Genomic DNA, 21,076 nt, shown 5'->3' with positions numbered 1-21,076 from the left:
TTGTTGGTGGGGGAGAGGTTGAATACCTCATTGATCCAAGCATTGAGACCTTTGTTGAACTGAGTTATCCTTTTTGAACACATGAAAAACTTTTCATGAACTGAGTGACTTTAATAACCAGAGGAACTGAGACAGACTTGGATTTGAACTTTTTGATTTCTTCTTTTGAAAACCATTGTGGTGACCCAGGCAAGGAGCCGTATCCTGGGATGAACATTTTATTTTGAAGATTGTCTGCAGGAGAAAGAGGTCAACTAGGCGGTGTATGAGACCTCCAGCATGCAAGACACTTTCTCTCATTTTGTTTTCATTTTTGTATCTAGTGGTAGGGCCAGTTAGTTGGACATGTTAGGAACGAGGACTGAGTTTTTAGTTATTTGACAACCTGACAAGCATCTTAATTTTTAGTTGTTAGGAAGGGAATCTCCTTTTAGCCGTAAGGATAGCCAAGCCTTTTTGTTTCATTTACATAAAGGATTGTTGAGCCTTACTTCTGGTTTTTGGCCCATTTCTACATTACATTGGAAAGGGGGTGAGAGAGTGGACCTCAGAGGGGGCCCATTTGTGACAGAATAAGAAGTACCCAACAAAGAGAAGGCTATTTTTTGTGGAGACATGTGGGAGGGAAGAGATAGCAAAGTGATGTCAGAGTGAGAGGTGAGAACAAGGTGAGCAAAGGTGAGAGGGAGGGCCTAAAACTGCTAGCCGAGAATCGTCTTCCTGGTGAGAGGCTGAGAAGGCACTGCTGATTTGCTTGGGGGCTCTTTCGCTCCCTTATCCTCTCCCACAGAGAGTATATCACAGCCTAGCAGTGAGAGGCACGAATACAATCCTGCTTTGACACCAACCTGACACCTTTGTGGAGCTACGGGCACTAAGCGTGTCACAACATATGCATCGGTCCCAGTATTGTTTGTGAAGACAGGAAAACTATATGAGACTGACATGTCTCTGTTATCACCCTGGTATGATCTATCTGAAAACATAAAACCTATGACGAATTTGTGTTTGCTGGTGCCCTCATAATCCCCGTGTGCCAGTGTTCTCCCTCTGAACTGTCTTTAAACAGCTGGTGGTCAACACAGTAAATGAAAGAACATGACTGCGTTTATGTTCTTTCGCTTTCTGCTGCTTGTGGTTCTTGATTTCTCCCCCTCCACCCTATTTTACCCAGCTACTCCAACCTATTTGTATGCAGAAACAGTTAAACTTTCATGACTGCCTCGGTTCTAACGGATTATTATTGATGTTCTGCAGTTTGGGTTACTGAGGGACGTTTTTTTCACTGACCTTCGAGTCATACCCTGTCACAGGGACGTCATTGGGGGGTCGCAACTGTGACTGGGACTCTTTGCAACCCCAACTTAAAAAAATAAAAAATAAATGGGGGCTCCTGGTGTAGTGGGCCCTTCCGTGGTGCGGGGGGCCCCACCACACCAGGTCTGGTGGGTCCCCAGAGCAGTCCTCACCCATCAGAGTGACGGCTGTGCCGGGGAGGCACTCAGTAGGGGTTGGAGCTGACCGTGACATGTGGCACATGGCACGTTCAGCTCCAACCCCTTCTCTCTCGGCTTCCTTGCAGCTCACATACAGGAACCAGGAAGCTCTCGCAGCTTCCTTGTGAGCAGCACGGGGGCATGGAAGGATGGACAGAAGCTGCAGGAAAAAGGTAAGAAGGCTTTTTTTTGTAATATGATGTGTGTTTTGCATGTGTGAAGTGCATGTCAGATGCATGCATGTGAATGGTGGGTGAGTGAGAAGTGATGTGTGTTTATGAATGTTATGGGTGGGTGGGTGGGTGGGTGGGTGTGTGTGTGCGTGTGTGTATGTGTGTGTGTGTGCCTGTGTAGAGAATGCAATGAGTGGATGTAAGAGAGGTTGTGAGTGACTGGTGGGTGAATGGGAAGTGCTGTGATGTGTGTTTTCCAATGTCTAATCTAATTTTTGAGAACTCTGTCCCCGTTTGCCCACCCTGATTTCAATTGATTGATTGATTGATCTTTTATTTCTATGGCGCTCATACACAAGTGTTTCAGAGCGCGACAAGGCAGGGAAAGGGAACAGGGGAGAACAAAAACAACGATCTTACTATTATTACAAATTCAGTCATACAAGGCTAGCATCGTCACAAGGAAGGGCAAGATAAAGGGCAAATAAATGCCAAATCTTTATCAAAAAGGTAGAAAAGAGAAGGAAAGAAATCATAAATATAAAACCTTTTAACTTTCCTGATCCCGATGCTAACTCTCATCGCTGCTTGATACCTCTCTCATCAATCCTACATATCTCTCCTTACCTCTCTTCCTAATTAATATAATCAAGACATTGCCCATATTACAAAACACCTAATTTGCTTAACCAAAATCCTCAATTTCCCTCACTATCCCCACTTAATTAATGCAACAAAAAGGAATCCATTGATGTAGGCCTACAAAACAATGCCATATTATTTTGTATATATTTGGAAATAAATGGCTACCAATACTCCATAAAGAAGGATGCTTCACCACAAACCAGATAGGTAATTTGTCTAGCATATAGGTTTTCCAGACCTTACGTATCCAGGCCTGTTTTGAGGAGAACATCGCTGCCTCCCAACATTGTGCTAGAGTAATTTCCATTGCATTTAGCATGACCATTAACCCATTCGGTTAACTGTCGCCCCTCAAACTGCTGTAGTGCACCTCCAAAAATAATCAAAAGGTCATATAAGGACACTTTCCTGTCACATTCTTAATTCAACTGAAAGATTCCCTCTAAGAAATCTGCACACCTGGGCGACCCCACCACATGTGAAAGTATTATGCCGAATTACCACAACGCCTCCAACATTGACTGCTCATGGAGTTATACATCCTAACAAGCCGATATGGAACTATGTGCCTTCTATGCAAAATTTTGAAAGAAAGCACCGTTGCATGTTTAGACATGTTAAAATGGGGAGGTACTTGCCACTCCTAAGTACCTGTACTTTTGTATTTGAAAGACATAGTACCATCACATCTCAGCAGGAATCCAATACTTTTAATGCAGGAGTATAGCCACTTCCCCACAGTAAGCAGGCACGCTCAGACAGTGAGTACCTGCACTTCTGTGTTTCCATTTCTAACAGAGGGTAGCTCCTTTCCCTGCTACAGATTGATCAACAATCCTGTCATATTCAGTGAGATCCATGATCACCTTAAGTGCCAAGATGCTTTATTATTGGTCCTTTGATCCTCAAATAGGGAAATATGTTCCATTAATGATTTGAACCTGTAACCTACAAAATGTTGACCAACACTCTCCAACCCATATCAGACCATCATTTGATATTTGTAGGATATATCATCCCTATATTTAGGAGAGGGTCCCGAAGAGAACCCGGCAGGGAGGGCCAAAGCGTACTATTTGCTCTGTCATACTTCCAGATCTACAAACTAACGCTGAAAAACACATTTTGTAGTTCTTTCTTGGGTATCAATCTTCTAAGGGTCCACAACAAATTTCTCACTCATAAGGGCGCAGGCTAGCCATTTTCAACATGGGTCCAAAATCCACTGCTCCCTCCCCTCACAAATTGACCTCTAAAAGCTGCAACTGTGCTGCATACAGTAACATCTAAAACCAGGGAAAGCATTTCCCACTTCCACCTTTAAGGGAGTGAAAACCTTACATGCGCTGCATGTTTTTCCTCCATTTCAAATAACTTTTGGAAACTGTAACGCCTAATTCTTTAAAGAGGGTTTCAGGTACTTGGGTAGGGAGCATCATGAATAGAAATAACATTTTCAAGAGCAGGTTCATTTCCACAGAATTCATTCGACCCAGCCAGTAGGTTATTATTAGTATTATTATCATTATTATTATGGTATTTATTGAGCAGGGACTTAGCTTCGAGAAGCAGCAAAGCGCTTAACTGAGATATACAACAATACAGATACGCAACGGAGCGCTTTTCAGAGATAAGAACAGAACAGATATACAGCAGGGGTAGGATACAGAGGGGCACAGCATAGGGGTACAGCTGTACAGGGTGGCAGGGAATAAAAGGGGCAGACGGCATCTTGCGAGTCAGGTTGAGTGGGGGTTGATGCGATGGCCTATGTGTTGAGGAGGAGAGACTCCTTGAAGAGGTGGGTCTTAAGCTCTTTTCTGAATTGTAGGAGAGTGGGGGCGAGTCTGATGCTGAAGTGAGGAAGTTGCATAGTCTTGGGGCGTAAGCAGAGAAGGATCGTTTTCTGGCTTGTTTTCTGGCTTGTTTTCTAGCCCTTTCCTTTTTGTAGCAGCAGATTTCAAGCCCTGGCTTCTGGTGGTATGCTCTACGCCGGAGATGCTGAGTTTCTCAGTGAGGTCGCTAGGTGACTTGAGGGTGACTGCCTTATAGATGATGCAGCAAGACTTGAAGGTGATTTGTGCGTTCAGTGCGAGCCAGTGAAGGTCGATGAGGGCCGGGTGAAGTGGTCGTATTTGCATAGACCCTTGATGAGTCTTTTCTCACTAACTAGCATGTTTGTATTCAATGTATCACAAATCGGGGGATAGTTACCTTTTTATGATTTGGTGCAGAATAAAAGCATATTATTTTTTTGTTTTTTTATTACTTGATTCAATCACATGTCTGATTTTTACAATGTGCAAGTGTACGATTAGTTAAAAGATGTCAGTAGTTTGCTTGCTTCTAATTTGACTCTTATGTTACAGTTTAAGGCAGCGTATTTTACTTAGTTGGTGAGTTGAAGAATTTGAAGGATTTAGGCCTTTCTTCCTTCCACATTAAGAAGTACATTTTGCATGATTAGTGCTGTCGCGGTTACCCATGAGGTCTTGGCTCCACCAATCAGTCGTGTCCATCAGAAATCTTCTTCAGAGATAAATGATGAGGCAAGTAGGCTGTTCAGGTGTAGCAGTCTGTTCTTTTGAGTTCCAGGGCATGACAGCAGAAGATGTTTTATTGTTTCAATCTGCTCTCGATTTTTGCAGAATCTGCACTTGTTTGAGGCCTCTAGTCGCTAGGATTGTCTCCAGAAGATTCAGGCGTGCTCTTATAGAAATGTTCCTTAGAGCTCTGTTTGGATATTTCTTCAAAAAATTCCTGCGTCTGATTTAATTTCCTCGTCTGTGGTGGCAGATGAGTCATCAGTTTGTACTTTCATGCTGTATCCAAAGTGTAAATCCAGTCAAGTTCTTCCATTTTCTTTTTCACCTTTGACGTGTTCAAAGTCAGTTCTTCCTCGGAGCTTTGTATTGCCAACAGTTTTTCTATGTTTTCTTGTTTCCACTGGTTAAGCATTTTACAACGTCCTCCTGCAATTTACTCGTTGATCAGATTAAACATCTGAGGGTGATTAAGCAGTAGGGTTTTTCTGTATAGCATCATACTGTTACGCTCAATCACTGCTTGGAGGGATAGCTGGCTTAGTTCTCGTCTGATCAAAGGCATTGGAGTCGATTTTGGCAAGTTGAGGAGGGTTCTCCAGAAATAATTTCCCAGTGTCAGCCATATTTATTTTGGCATTGCTTCTACTCCATATGTTATAGATGGTATTACTTTCACTATGTAGAAGTTAATGACAGTTAGCAGTGAGAATCGACCAAACTTTTTGTCCACAGCTTTTGCTTGCAATGTTAGCTTTCTTATTTTCTCATGTAAGACATGCTGCATTGATGTTTCCGACTTTTAACTGTCGAGCGTCACTCCTAGATATTTAAATTCTTTCACTTTTTCTATTTTCGGGCCTTCCAAGTGGCATTTTAATTTTTCGGTTTTCTTGCTTCACTTTTCTAGAGACATGACTTTGGTCTTTCCTTTGTTAATCTCGGAGTCGTTGTATTTTGATAAGTTGTCTTTGTAGGCCAATCACGATGTGGTCTAGTAAGATCATGTCGTCTGCATACAAGATGCGAGATATTTTCGCTTGGCCGAGTGTTGGCGGAATGCTCTTATACTTCCTTCGGTGTCTTTGAAGATCGCCTAAGTATGCTAGAAAAAGTGCACTAGTGAGGGGGCACCTCTGTTTTACACCTCTCATTGTTGGTATTTCGATGGATAACAGGCCTTGTTGGTTCAAGCGTACTCGCATTCTAGTGTTTGTGTGTAAGGCCTTTATCGGATTTAAGTTTTCTGGGGGGCATTTCCAAGATGACAATTTGTTCCACAGTTTGTCTCTGTTGATCTGGTCAAATGCTTGAGCCAGGTCAATAAACGTGATGAAAACCCTCGGGTCCCCTTCCATGATCTTACTTTTGAGGATGCCCAAGAGCATGATATTTGCAGTCGTTCCAATATTCTTCACAAATCCTGCCTGGAAAGGGTCAGCACACGGTGCATGGCGTGCCCATGTTTGGAATCGAGTTAGTAGCAGAGAACCAAATACCTTCCCGATTACATGCAGTAATGCAATGGGCCGAAATTTTTTTTAATTTAAAATGGGGACCACTGTTGATGAGGTCCAGGATATCGGTATTGCCTTGGACTCAGTGCATCATTTGAAGACCAAACTAATAAAGGTTGCCCATTCCTCAGGGTGGTTCTTGAGGTCGATGGTGGTTATTCCGTCTGGGCCTGGGGCTCTCGGTGTGTTCAGCATACTAATGACTTCTAGGATGGTGTCTCTGTCGTGTAATTCGGCCCACCATGTGTTTGTTTCATTTTGCGCTAGAGAGATACTGGTTGGCAAGAAGTTGAATAGGTTTTTGAAGTGCTTTACCGAAGTAGCTTCTCTTATGCTGTTCAGGAGTGCGTTGTCCATTGAGGATTCTGTAGATCTTATCAGGGACCAGAATTCACGAGAGTTGTGGCCGCTCCACTTCCTCAGCATCGCCTCTGAGTCCTGCTGATATAATGGCAGTCGATGTCCTTTGACCCAAGACTTATATTATTTTTACGCTTCGAACGCCATATCTCTATTTGTTTGAGTGTTCTTCTTTAATGCCATTCTTTTGATTCTTTGTAAAGCTTGACTTTTTTCCACCAAGGTTTTGTCAAACTTGTGTTTTTTGGGTGTTGATGAAGACTTCAGTTTGTTCGCACTTATCTTGTAAGTCGTGAGCAGTGGTTGGTAGTCAACCGATTGGGGTTTCCAATTTGGCTTGCTGCGACTGTCTGCTTCGTTGTACATTTTGGTGAGTTCTCTGATGTTGTTAGCACTCAGCTTCAGTCGGTTGCCCTAGATGTTGTTTTCTAGTTGCGTACACATTTTCAATTTTTGGACAGAGGTCGATGTCCATGAGATAGTTGTGGTCACTCAATTTAGTTTTTATGACCTCAAAGGAGGTTACTACTGGAAGCGCTGCAAGTGAAACAAAGATGTAGTCAACTGTTGTGGAGGATTTTTCTCTTTCCCATGTTGGAATCCGATCTGGGCGGTTAAACACAGAGTCTAGGTTGAAGAGTTCTCTAGACGCAGTCCTATTTAGTCATAAAGCGCCTCTCTGTTCTAGTGGGGATCTTTTTGGTTGCTCCTTGGTTTGGCATGTGGCGTCGAGGTCGCTGCAGATCATTATGTGTGACACTTGATGGTCAGCATAAGCTTTGTCAATTGTGCTTTCCATCATTGTGAGGTAGCTCTTGTTTGCCAGCGCTTGAGGGTTCCAGTACGTATTCATGATTATCACAGGTGTAGAGTACTTTTTACCTGCATTTTTGTTTTGGTGTTCCCAGTTTACAAGTATTACCAGTAAAAACAAGTTTGCCACCAGAATTTCTTTCAGGTGCAGGCCGCTGCCTGGATGGACCGCCGATATTAGTCACGAAGAGGGACGACCTTTGTCTCCTTTTTTTGCCGGTGAGAACGCGAGGTCATATCCATCCAGGGTTGGTTTTTCAATCAACCAGGTCTCCTGGAAGCACAGTATATCGAAGGCTCCCAGGTCCACGCCCCCAAGACTCGTCAAATGTTGGAAGCCTCGCGTGTTCCAGGAACCGAGCCTCAACCTTGGTGGTCTAGGTACTCTAACGTTTGCACTTGGTGCTGAGGACTTGCATATTGCTACTTTCTTAGATCGGACGTTAGTGCTTTTGGTATCCAAGCCGAAAGTTGTTGGAAGGGAGCTGTTTTTTCCTTTTCTTAGGTTTTTGGGGCTGTTGATGACAGATCTTGTACAATTGTTCTTTTTATTTTTAGTGCCGGCCCACATGGGTATCTTCTTGTCTCGAGAGGGTCATCAGAGGTTAAGGTGTCTGATTGCTGGGTTCGAGGTGAAGACTTGGCAGGTGGCCTTGAGGATTTGTGGTGCAGATCGCTTTCTGTTTTTCTAGTTGATGCTTTGAGGGTTTTTTTTGTTTTTAGGGCTAAGGTGGCATTGATCTCTGTCCTTAGATTCTATCTGTTTTTTGTGTTTAGCTGGATTTACGTTTGTGGTCACTTGAAGGCTGTGTGGTGCCTTTAGGTTGACAGGAAGAAACAGGAGCATACATTTTGTCTTTTACCTCTGTAAGGTCGTATCCCAATCTTAGGAGGCTTTCGGTTGCGTCACTTATCATTATTTTCACAACTGGAGAAGATATGTGTAAATACAATATAGCTTTCTGGCCCTCATGGTCCGGTTAAACTATTTTTAGGTCGTCAGTTCTTAGTAGACGCAGGTTGGGTATGCAGTGAAGTAAGTTGAGGACTGTTCTTCTGTTTAGGACTAGGTATTCTCTGTTGTCAAACAGTTGTTCCAGTTTGAAAGTCTGCTCGCTTGTCACACGACTTTTAGGGACGATCTTTGGTTTTCGGTTCTCCTTCTTTTTTTCATCTTCAGAGTTTTGACAAGGGTGAGGAACTCAAGTTTCTGGGTGGTCAGTTGCTTCCTTAGGTTTTCAGTATATGCTCTCTACAAGTGGTTTTCACTCTTGCTTGTTCCTTTTGGCAGAGTTCTCTGAAGCGGTGCGTCTCTCACCCTCGATCTGTATTTTCTCGAGTTTGCTTGACCATCTTTTGATCCGTTTGTTCCATCTTTGCCTGGTTGAAACCAGGTTTCTTTTGACGATCCCCAGTTTGATTTTGAAGATAGTTTTTTTACAGTGATCTTCCAAAGTGTGGAAGTTAACAATGTCCTCCTGTTCCACAGCGCATTCGTTGGTGATGTTATCCTTCTTTGTGGTGATTTGTCGGGGCCAGTCTCACTCACATTTCCAACCATGTCTTTAGAAAGAGGAGCTTCCTACTCGGCAAATAGGTGTTGAGTTATGTTCATCAGATCCTCATTGGCTATGAAGTCTTCCACTGTGTTTTTGGAGAACTAGCAATCTGCACTTTTTTGGTTTCATGTTTCTGTGGACTATGCGACACTGCATCTTTTCTGTTGTTAACATAATCTTTTGGAATGTTTCTCGGGGTGGAAATAGGTTGCTGAAGTTTTGTTCTTTCTTCTGCTTTGGAGTGTGTCGCCTCTGAGGAGTGCAAGCCAAGAGTAATTTGTTGTCTGTTTGCAGGGGCTTCTTTTAGTCTGAGATTTGTGTGTTTAAAGCTGGCAAAATATTTGTTGAGAGTTTCTTTAGAGGAGTTTTCGGAGGTGGTGTTGCTCGCGGGTTCCACCGAAAGTAAGATCACATCTTCCTCTATAACACAGTTGTTGGTTGTAGATTGTTCCTTGTTGCCTTCTCGATATCGGCTACCTTTTGACTTCTTTGTAGTTAGTATCTTCGTGCAGTTTACTTTTTCTTGTCCTTGCACAGCCATAGTGCGGTGTCCTACTAAAATACTATTTGTGGTCTTGCTTTGTAGTCTGTCTTGAGGGTTTGAATTTTGTTTTTGATAGTGGACGTACACATCCGTAGAAGTTTGAGTGCCTGTCTCAACTGAAGTTACAAATTCCTGGTCCCGAGATGTGTTTCTCCCTTCGTTTGCTTTAGCAATGGTATGGGTGATGTCTGGACTTATTTGATATTTCCATCTTTGTTCCATGGCAGTAATATGTCCTTCTAGACATATTCATTTTGTATGCATCATTGCTGAAAGCATAGTATGGTCTTTTAATGTGTCATTGAGTGATTCATAAAGCTTACAGAAGGGTGCTAGAGCTATTGTTACTTCTGACGGTACTGAGATGAGGTCAGTTTCTTTATGGTGTCTCTTTTGATGGGATTGATGGTAATTCACTTAGTCTTCTGTTTCTTGGAGGGGTGGACAGGAGCGTTGGCAACGAGTCCCTCCATAAAGGCAGACTTGTTTTGGAACTGTGTTTCTTGGAAGGTCTAGGTCCAAGGTTTGAGGATGTATGTCTTTGTCCCTCTGTGGTGGATCTGCTTGAGGTCCGCTCACATTTCTGGAAGCTGATTCACCAGTAAGAGAAGGTAGGTTAATTTCTGAGTTGTTCTCCCCAGAGGGCCAGTTCTGTTCTTCGACAAACAGTTTTCCCATAGGGAGAGGTCCATTGAGTTTTTCTTTCGTTTTTCCAAGCAGGCTTTCACAAAGAGGAGTCGTTGGATTGGGTTTCTGAGTTGGGAACGAGTTTTGAGAAGGCAATTGGATCAATAAAGGAGTCTCCACCCTACTGTTTTGTACATCTTCACCTGCAATGGGTAAAATGACCTTTGAAGAGTAGTTAGATGGTACACTAGAGGAGTCTAAGGACTTCCCAAAGTGCCATCTCGTTTCAGTTGAAAGCGAGGTAAAGTCTTTAGTAGTTGGTTTGTGGACAATTTATTTCGGTGCTTTGTGGGGATCTGAGGCTCTTGTACTGCTTGTAGCATTTCAGCATCAGAGAGTTCAGCTATTTTGTCAAATTTTCTTTTGGACTGCTTACTGAAGAAGTCCTTTAGTACATTTACAGGCAGAGGGTCTTTGGGTCTACGATTTTTTCTTTTTTCCGTTTGCCAGATTGAGAGGACTTTTTCAAGCTCCTGGTTGTTGCAGTGGATGTTACCACCTTTTCCTTTGAAGATGTGGAGCTTCCGTTTGATTCCGGGTTCCTTTTTTCCTAAATGTTTTCAGCATGGATTTTTGCTTGACAACCCCCTGTCTTTCCCTGTGCTGCTCTCAGAGAAGAACTATCTCAGTAGTTGCTGAAAATCTCATCACAATTGAGAGCATCGTCTTTGGACCCTGTTTGGGCCAGGCTGGACTCATTTTCACAGCTTGAAGAGCTTTGCAGGTCCTTTCCTTGGGTCTGTGCATGGACTTGGATTTCTACATCAAAGACGACTTTGCCTGGGTCTGTGAGCACCAAGGGATGCCCCTTTTCTGGGGCGGTTGATGTTCCGGCGTCCTGTTTGTTCGCAGGTTCTATTGCGGCGCCGCGCCTCGGTCGTTCACAGAGAGGGGCAGGTACCGCATTGGGAGCCGCCAGTGAGAGGGGCTTCCTTGCGTCTCTCCCCCCGCTCAGACCACACTCCTCGTATTCTGCTACATCACCCGCCTTTCCGCCCATTGATGTCGCGCCTCCATGGACCCCCACCAGGTCGTGCCCCGCCCCCTGCCTCACCCGCCGTATCCGACACTGCCTCTCCTCCGACATGCGGGACAGAATAACCACTTTTAGGTAAGGGCTCGAGTGCGGGAAGACCTGAGGGGCCAGAGGTACGTTCCGTGGAGGCGACTTTGTGCTGGGTTGTCGTTTGACCAAGTTCCTCCAGTGAATTGTAGTTGCTCTCATTTTAGGTCTGCGGAGTGTGTATACAGGGCGTGTGGTGCTCTGGTTTTACTGAAGTCTCACAGCTCACAGCCTGACGATGCTGCAAATTCGCTGAGTTTGTTGTGGAGGGAGGTGTGACGAGCATCTTCCGACTGGACCTCTGGCCTCAATTTTGTCAAAGGTGACTGGAAAGACGAGGGAGGGTGATGGGCACAGGGAGGATGCCGTCACCGGGTGTGGTGTGTGGAAGTGCTTTTTTGAGTTTCCCAACTCTTTTTTCTCTGTTGCCTCGTTGCGGCGAGAGTGCGAACTCCGAAGGCGGCAGCCTTCCTCCTCCGTGGCCAAGCTGGGAGCAGCTGAAGCGTCTATGGCATCCATAGCGGCCATAGACTGCCAAGACTGCTACTCTGCCGCTACTCCACGGCCGTTCCGCGGCAACAAGGGGGTTTTAAATGTACTCCTCCCCCAGGTAGTAGACACTGGAGACAGACTGGAAACAGGTTTCTGGGGTGGGGTTGCTGCCAAGACTGCTACTCTGCCGCTACTCTGTGGCCGCTCTGCGGAACACAAGGGGGTTTTAACAATACTGCTCCCCCAGGTAGTAGAGACTGGAGACAGATTGGAAACAGGTTTCTGGAATAGGGTAGCTGCAAAGACTGCTACTCTGCTGCAACTCTGTGGCCGTTCCGCGGAAACAAGAGGGTTTTAACAGTACTCCTCCCCCAGGTAGTAGACACTGGAGACAGCCTGGAAACAGGTTTCTGGAGTGGGGTAGCTGCCAAGACTGCTACTCTGCTGCTACTCCATGGCCGCTCCGCGGCAACAAGGGGGTTTTAACAGTACTCCTCTCACAGGTATTATAAACGGGAGACAGACTGGAAACAGGTTTCTGGGGTAGGGTAGCTGCCAAGACTGCTACTCTGCCGCTACTCCGCCTTATTGTATAAGCACCTTGCTTATCCTTGTGTATGTCAAGCCGCTGCACTCTGCCTTCTATGATACTAGCATATTAAATGGATATATCAGAACATCACTTAATGTACCAAGATCTTGGGGTATCCATGTTCCCAAATATGTTATCTTATCTTTGACAAGTTGCATTCCATCATAATCACTACTTCCCTACTTCCCTACTTCTCTAACCCGTCATAGTAGACTCAACACAGGGGAAGATCACAAATGTTGTGTTGTTAACACTGAAGCCAGAAAGATGTCCATAATGGCCACTCTCTCTCATGGACATAGGCAAATATATTTTGGGGTCTGTCAATTACATGAGGAGGTCATCTGCTAAAAGAGATTTCACGGATCCACACTCAATTTTTTTCACTATTACATTTGCCCTGATATTACAAGCAATGTGCTCCATCACTGAGCAGGGCAGGGGCATGGCCTGTTGGCACATGGAGCTAAACTGAATTTATGGAGCTTTGCTTCCTCATGGCCTTGAACCTGAAATAATCTATACTTTTTGGCACTGATGTGATCCAGAGAAGTCCCCCCAAGGTGTATGAACGCTTTGTTGCACTGGATAGCTCATTAACACCAGCAGGGGGTTGAGAGAAACTGGACCCAAAGAACTGTGGTCCTTGCTGGTGGGCTGTGCAGGATTACAAGATGACGTCTGAGAAAGCTATCTGAATGGCAAAGGCAGAACTGGTGTGGAGAAGGCTGTCCTTGCTGCCGTGAGCTCTGCAGAGTGCAGGGGTGTGCTATCAACAGCAGGCTGATGCTGTGTGGCAGGAGTGAACTTCTGCGGCAGCAGCTTTGGGACTCCTTGGTTCCTGAAGACTGCGCACCTGTTGTGGCCAACTGGTGAACAGTGTTTGGCCCATTGTGGCAGCAGGGCTCCTGCACTAAGCACACCCCAAGCACACCACAGGGAAAGTGTGTATGGTTTGCCCATGATTTCTCCCCTGAAGGGGCCCCAATCGCATATTTTCTATGGGGCTCGGCAGTCAACATTGGTAGGGAGACTCCTAGAGCAGGGGTCAGAATCACAGCATGCATAGCCATATCCTGTGTCCTTAGGGTGAGGGTGACCTATTAGAGGGGAACAGAGTTCTTCAGCACAGGATTGCAGTGACAAGTGGGTTTAGTGGCTGCTCTGGCTCTATTGTGTGCATCAAGATGGACTGAAGCAAAGCTATTGGGTGCTATGACGTTGAGATCAGGGTCTCTTGCTTTGCAGAAGCCTCTTAATGAGTACGGTAATAGAAATAATGGTTGCCTGGAGAACACCAAAATGGCAAGGGGCAAGTGTTGTGGTCAACAGTGTGGCTCTGAATGGGGGCATGGCTGGCAGCCTTGTAGAGCGGCCACACTCGAGGAGTGCTCCATGTCGCGGCCCTATAGATTCTGATCTGTACTGATCCCGGGAGACCTTTCTGATGTCGAGAATGTTTGATGACATCCTTTTTCCTCCTCCAAATAGCCTTTTGAGTTCTTTCATTTGGGGCTTCTCCCAGTAATATCGCGGAAATCACTTGCATCGAGCAAAGTGATTTCAGAACTTTTTATGCTGCAAAGCACCAAGGCTGATATATATAAAGGTTTTTAGGAACAGGGAGCACCCTCATGCCAGTCAAGTAAATTAAGTAAACGCTTTGTGCACAAATTGATTCTTATTTGGTCCAAATCTGCAATCGGTTTTCACGCTATGGTTGTTCAAAAACTGCACTTTTTCTGTAATGGAAAATTAATGGGAGTAGGTTGAAAACTGTGTATTTATGTTTTCTTAATAACACTTTCATTTTTTAATGAATTGTTCCAAGAATCTCCAGATTGGGGCGGGGCGCTTAACAACCTTTTCCTTTGGCTGGCAAATTTCATCCAAATCCATCCAGCAAGTCCAAATGTATTAGCCTTGCCCAGCCTCTCTTCTGCAAAGCACCAAAGCACCAAAGCCGATATAAATGGTTTAATGAGCAGGGGCACCCCGTTCTCTGTTGAATATTTTAAAAACTACCCAAAACCTGTCCCAGAAATTGAGTGCCCAAGTTGTTTCTCATTTGGTCCAATTCCATGCAGCAGTTTATGTGCTTCAGCTTGACAAAATTAGGACTTTTTCTCTAAGGGAAAATGAATGGGAGTGGGCCAAAAAAGGGTTTCTTTGCTTTCATAATTACTTTTTCATTTCTTAACAAATCTTTCCCAAACTCTCCAGTCTGCGGAGGCCTGCGACAAATGTTTTGTTTGGAAAATATCAGCCAAATCCATCTTGCAAGTCAAAGGTTATTAGCAATAGAATGTTCGCATTTCCTATGGATCAAGTTGCTCACCTTAACTATAGGGCGGCGACAGCCACCTAGAGTGGACCGGTCGCTGCACTATACTTGAGATGAGTATTAAGTACCATAGGGAACCTGAAAAATGAATTGCTAATAACTGACGGATTTGGCTGTAATTTTCCAAACAAAATTGCACTCATGGGCGTCCCCTCACCCTCCCAGACTGGACATTTTGGGAAAGATCCATTAAAAAATAAGTTATTAAGAAAACCAAAAAATGCAGTTTCAGCCTAGTCCCCATTCATTTTCCCATAGAGGAAAAAGTAATATGTTGCTTGAGCGCACAACAATCACTGCCGGATGGAATTGGAGTAGGTATGAAACAACTTAGGCATGAGGCATTGACTCGATTTCCGATGGGGGGGGGGGCTCTGGGGTTATTGCGTTCAGTAGTTTTTAGATATTTGACAGAAAAGGGGGTGCCCCATTCTCACAAAACTGCAGCAGAGAGGCTGAAAGCATTTTGAGAAATGAAAAAGCAGCCATTTTTTCCCAATATTCTATTGCCAGTAATTTTTGACTTGCTGGATGGATTTGGATGACATTTTCAAAGCAAAACCGTTTGTCAAGCACCCATTCTCCCCCTAAACCCCCCCTCCCAAACTGCAGATTTTTGGAACACAACATTATAAAATGAAAAAGCTATTAAGAAAACCAAACACCACAGTTTCACAGTTTTCAGCCCATTCCTTCTCACATAGAGAAAAAGTGCAGTTTTTGAACAGCCTTAGCGCGTAAACCACTGGGCAGATAGAAACAACGTGGGCAAAAGCGTTGTTACATTTCCTGACTGGTTTGGGGTAAATCCATTCATTAGTTTTTAAAATATTTGACAGAGAATGGGGTGCTCCTGCTCCTTAAAACCTTTGGCCTTCGTGCTTTTTACAGCAGGAAAGGTGAGCGAGGTTAATCACTTTTGACTTGCTGGATAGATTTGGATGATATTTTCCAAACAAACAGTTTATCAAGGGTCCAACTCAACTGGAAATTCTGGGAACTATTTGTTAGAACATGAAACAGTTATTAAGAAAACATAAAAACGCTGTTTTCTGCCTACTCGGATTCATTTTCCAATAGAGAAAACGTGCAGTTTGGAACAGCCACGGGTTGAAAACCACTGTATACATTTGGAACCGAATAAGAAACAATTTTGGCACAAAGCGTTGACTTAATTTCCTTGGCCCTCATTACGACCCTTGCGGAAAGGGGTTTACGCCGGCGTAAACCATGGCGCACCTTTCCGCCTGACTACGAGTTCCCGTAGCGCCATGGTGATTTTTACGCCTGCTTTTTGCAGGCGGAAAAATCCATGGCGCTACGGGACTTGTTGTTAATTACGCCACCGTAATTTACGGTGGCGTAATTAACGCCTTCCGCACTCCCATTATACCCTATGGGGCAAAAATGGGAATGGGGAAGGGTAAATGGGGATTGGGGACTTACCGCCCCGCCAAGGTCGGAATGGGGCGGTAAGTCCGCCAACCACCATGGCGGAGTTGGCAGCTTAGCGCCATGGACCATGGTGCAAATTGCACCATGGTTCTCCGCCAGGGTCGTAATGAGGGCCCTTGACTGGTGTGGGGTAAATCCATTGAGTCGTTTTTAAAATATTTGACAGAGAACGTGGTGCCCCCTGCGCCTTAAAACCTTTATATCGGTATTGGTGCTTTGCAGCAGAGAAGCTCAGAGACGCTAATAACTTTTGTCTTGCTGGATGGATTTGGATGGGATTTTCTAAACCAAGGGATTGTAAAGAGCACCCCCAAACTGGAAATGTTGGGAACAATTCACCGGAAAATGAAAAAGTTATTAAGAACGGTGTGAATAGTGTATAGAGACCACGGCATGCATAGTGGCCTTGGCTTAAAATATACTGTGGTCAAAGCCCATGAGCACATACATATTGTACGGGAAGAGTCACAATGACTTACAAAATGACATTATGGGGGACGTGGTATTATGGGGGACATCAACGGGAGCGCACCGAGTTCAGCTGGTCATGGCTTCCCACATCCGCTGAATTATTTCAGTGAAAACACACACACACACATATATATATATATATATATATATATATATATATATATTTATCACTCATAAGGTTAACAGGTCACTCCGTGGCAGCCGGGTAACCACACTCCCTCCAGTCCTAGGCTTTGACTTTAGTTTGAATTCAGTCCATTTTATTAAATTGGACTGGGACATGGTGTCCCAGGAATATGGAGTCCAGTAACCTTAATAACTGAACATGCAATACAAACATGAAAATTAGATACTTGCCTCCTGTGTTACTGTCCCAAATCTATGATACGCCGATTTGCGCAAATCACGTCTACATTGTGGGGCTTCTGAGACATCATAGTCCTTGGGATCAGACTGTCGACTCTCATGCCTACATGGGAAATGAGGTTACATTGTCAGTATTTTTGATTAAACCACAGATACTACATATTCACACAGCACCATGGAGTCAGGAAAGACTGTTGCCCAATCTTTCTGCTGGATGATTAAGATTGAACGGGCCCAAACTGAGCAAAGCCAACTTAAATGCAAGCTGCTTTACTGTGTGATCAAACACACCATGGGGTATATATATTTGGTACACTTTTGATTACATTGTGTAACTTTCATTGGAAACAACTAAAATATAAAAAAACGAGATCTTATGTGAATAAAAACAATCAACTTCCATAGATCGACAGAAGGCAGATGAAATAACCCAGGAAGCACAATTGTAATAATAAACTAATACACACATATGAAAGAACGGGTGGGAAGTTCAAATAGAAACAAACTAAAGGATGGGGCTACTGTTTTGTATTTGGTTTTTATGGAGCAGGAACCTAGCTGAGAGGGAAAGGAGTGCTGTGCATAGCTGATGATAACCTACTGGCAGACAACCTACAGTGACAGATAAGGTAAGTGGGATGTGGGCAGGGAGTACAGTGATTACTCTACTCCAGTAAATCCCCACCACTCTGATTACCTATTATCATCTAGCCTAATTGGGTAAGGTAGCCATTTTGGCACTCAGTCTAAGTGTGTTAGATAGCTATATTCTAGATGGAGCCTTCATAGCGCACAGTAGCCATACTTCACACCCGAACTGTTGGTATAGCCTTGTTACATTCCTCTGCTGCGCTCTGATATATAACTGCGCTGGGCCACATAGTTAGCCATTGTGTTCTGCTGCATAGCTAATTTGTGTTGAACGTTGCCACGTCCTATAACTAGTCATCCTATTGCGATACAGGCAGGAAGCACAACCATACTGTGCTCCAGAAACCCAGCCACTCTTACAATGCTACTGCTATTATGTAAGCAGCGCTAACATAGCCTCCGAGTTGATTTGTGCTACCCTCCATAGTTAGTCACTGTACGGAATTCTGGAAGGAAATGTGTTGCACCTACATGTATACTAGGGGGCAGACGTCATGCAGGATTTAGATGTATTTGCGGGAAATAAAATGTGTTGTGCCCAAATGTATTTTGGGGGCAGGAAATGTGTTACAATAGACATATTAGGAAGAATAGTCATGCGTCAAATTTAGATAGATTTGTGAAGATTAGCCATTCATCACATTTAGACAGAATCGTGAAGAATAGCAACTGAGAAACACTTTGAGAGTACCCAGTGTACTAACCACCCCACTGCTGCTCCCCCCTACACACATCCCTTGAAATATACATGCCCATGGGCTAGCCAAACTACACACAAACACACGCGCAACATAACTAACACTTGCATTCAACCACAATCCCAGGCACTGGACCTTACACCTAGAGCCACAACAAGCCAGTACGCTCAACCACAACCTTAAATACCAGCCAATGAACACATAGAAAACACAAACACACACCCAACATAACAGACATTCAAATTCAAGAAACAACCAAGGCATTGGGACTCACGCTTACGGATAAAACAAGCCAGTGCACGCAACCAACCCATCTGCAACCCAACACACACAGATGCCAGTTTCTCCTGGTTATGGACTTATCCTATTCCTCTACCCTCACTAACCAACACTGTCCTCTTTCTTGCAGAGCCAAGTGAGCACCTAGAGACTGCCCCTGGGTGGTAACGGTGCACGGTACAAGTTAACATAAGATAACATAACATAACATATGGGCTTGGCAGGTGACAATCGGAAATCTGCTGGCCAGAGCTCTCCAGACTCACGCCTTAGCTTAGGAACTATCTGAACAGTAAGGTCTTTAGTTCTTTTCTAAGATGTAGGAGAGTCTGAGATAGGTGGATGACTGGCAGGATGGTCTTCCACATTACAGGTACATGACCGGAAATGACCTGCTGAATAACCTTTTCTTTCCAGCATTTTTTGTTTTCCAATGTCAGTATAGGGCACAATGGTGACTCGTCATTATAGGGCACCGACCCGTCAGCCATTATGGAGGAGCCACCCAGGCAGCAAATGCAAACAAACATGCTTTCCCTTTACAGTTTGCAGTTCCCCATCCTGCATGCGCAATGGGCCATGCAAGGCTGGGGAGTGTTCCTTCCTCGGCCTTGCATTGCCCTTTTGGCAAGCAGTTTGGGAACTGTAGGGTCAAATGTGCTTAGGGGGTGCACATCATGGCCACATGTTATGAACCAAGACCGGCTTCCCCGTTATTCCAGGCTCCTGTCTGTATGGTCTGTATGGTGCGTGGCAGCTGAAGGACATGCAACACCTTGCAGGCTGTGTCCAGACCTGGAGCAGTTAAGAAAAGAAAAATGTTGTATGTGCAATTGCGTGCATGTGACGGTGTGTATATATACACAGGTATCTGTAATGTTATGTGTGCTTGTATGCAAGGGGGTGTGGCTGTGCAACTGCACATGTGAAGAGTACAGTGTGATGAATCGCATGATGTCGTCACTGCTTCCATGGGGGAAGCCCCTTCCCGTGAGGCGGTGTAGGTGAGGTCACTATCCGATGGTCCCCCTGCAGGTGGCACTCAGCGGGTGGATCTCATGGGGAGGGAAAACCCCTGTGGGGCGAGGGACGACACCTTGGGAGAAACATGGTATAATTCCCCTACACCCCAACCTCCCTTACCCTGTTATCTTGCACAGGACATAATAACCCCAGACACTTCCATGTATGTCTACAGAATAGACAATGTCACTTCCCCAAGAGACACTGAGACGAGGAAGAACATTGGGTACAGGGATGACTATAATACTGAGACAAGGAAGAAGTAAGCAGTAAACGCACTAGTCAATTTGTGTCAAGCAAATCGGAATGGAACATAGAAAGGGAAGAAGGACTTGGTGAAGAGAGAGGCCCTCCCAGGAGGAAGTGGGAGATTCGAATCCCAGCAGCATTAGAGGAGAGGTGACGCCAACAGTACCAGAAGCGGGACGCTTAGCCGATGGTAGAGGCGTCCCAAAACATCTGTTGCAGATAGACACACGAGAGCAGCAGAGGCCTGAGCCCCCAGCCAGACGGGAAGCTTGCCGCCCATGGAGAAGCTGAGATGCACAACTCAGAGGCCAGGAGTCAGCATGGAGCCAACCCGATCCCTGGAACACGCAGAGAGAAGTCAAGAAGGTCCAAAGCACCCGCACACAACCGAAGACCACTGGTAAGCTCTCCAGAGAGGTCAGGGAGACTGGGACGGTTGGTAGAATGGCTAAGAGAAGGGAGGATTATGAAGGCGAGTCTGGGACCTGCACTGACAAACCTAATTTAGGCCTCCAACAAGATCTTCATAGTCACAGTACCTGGAAGGCTAGTGTAGCAGGTGGACTCAAACTACCAAGTGTGAGTCTGGGACTCCCATCCACAAACCTAATCAAGGCGTCCAACAAGATATTCATAGTCACAGTACCTGCCAGGATAGTATACCAGGTTGGCTTTGAACAAACAAAGTAGTAGCAAAGTGAGAAGAGCACAATTGAAAATACAGAGAAGGTGAATCTGGGACTCACACCCATATGAAGAGAGAGCCAAAGCAATCTTCATAGTCACAGTACCTGGCAGCATAGTACATCAGGTTGGCTGTGACCAACAAAGCAGTAGCAAAACAAGAAAACCACAATTTACAGCCCAGAAAAGGCAAAGCCTAGGACTCACTCACATATGAAGAGAGAGCCAAAGCACTCTTCATAATCACAGTACCTGGCAGGATAGTGTACCAGGTTGGCTGTGAAACCAATGAGAAGGCAAGAGGAAACAGGACGTTATCCTTGGAAATGTGGTACTGAACATAATCTTCATAGTCCCAGTAACTGGGGGAAA

The 21,076-nt window shown here is 44.8% G+C and overlaps 1 protein-coding gene across 1 annotated transcript in view; it reads right to left on the bottom strand.

Moving 5' to 3' along the window:
- The window catches only part of CFAP95 (cilia and flagella associated protein 95), a 244,276-nt gene that overhangs the window by 171,212 nt on the left and 51,988 nt on the right, over positions 1 to 21,076 (bottom strand). The window contains exon 2 of the mRNA XM_069625791.1: positions 17,112 to 17,223. Within this exon, the coding sequence (XP_069481892.1) occupies positions 17,112 to 17,223 (112 nt within the window). The remainder of the gene's footprint in view (positions 1 to 17,111; positions 17,224 to 21,076) is intronic.

This window comes from Ambystoma mexicanum, chromosome 6p (assembly GCF_040938575.1).
Source record: "Ambystoma mexicanum isolate Mex_15411 chromosome 6p, UKY_AmexF1_1, whole genome shotgun sequence".
Classification (NCBI taxonomy): Eukaryota; Metazoa; Chordata; class Amphibia; order Caudata; family Ambystomatidae; genus Ambystoma; species Ambystoma mexicanum.
This window is presented reverse-complemented; position numbering and strand designations above follow the sequence as displayed.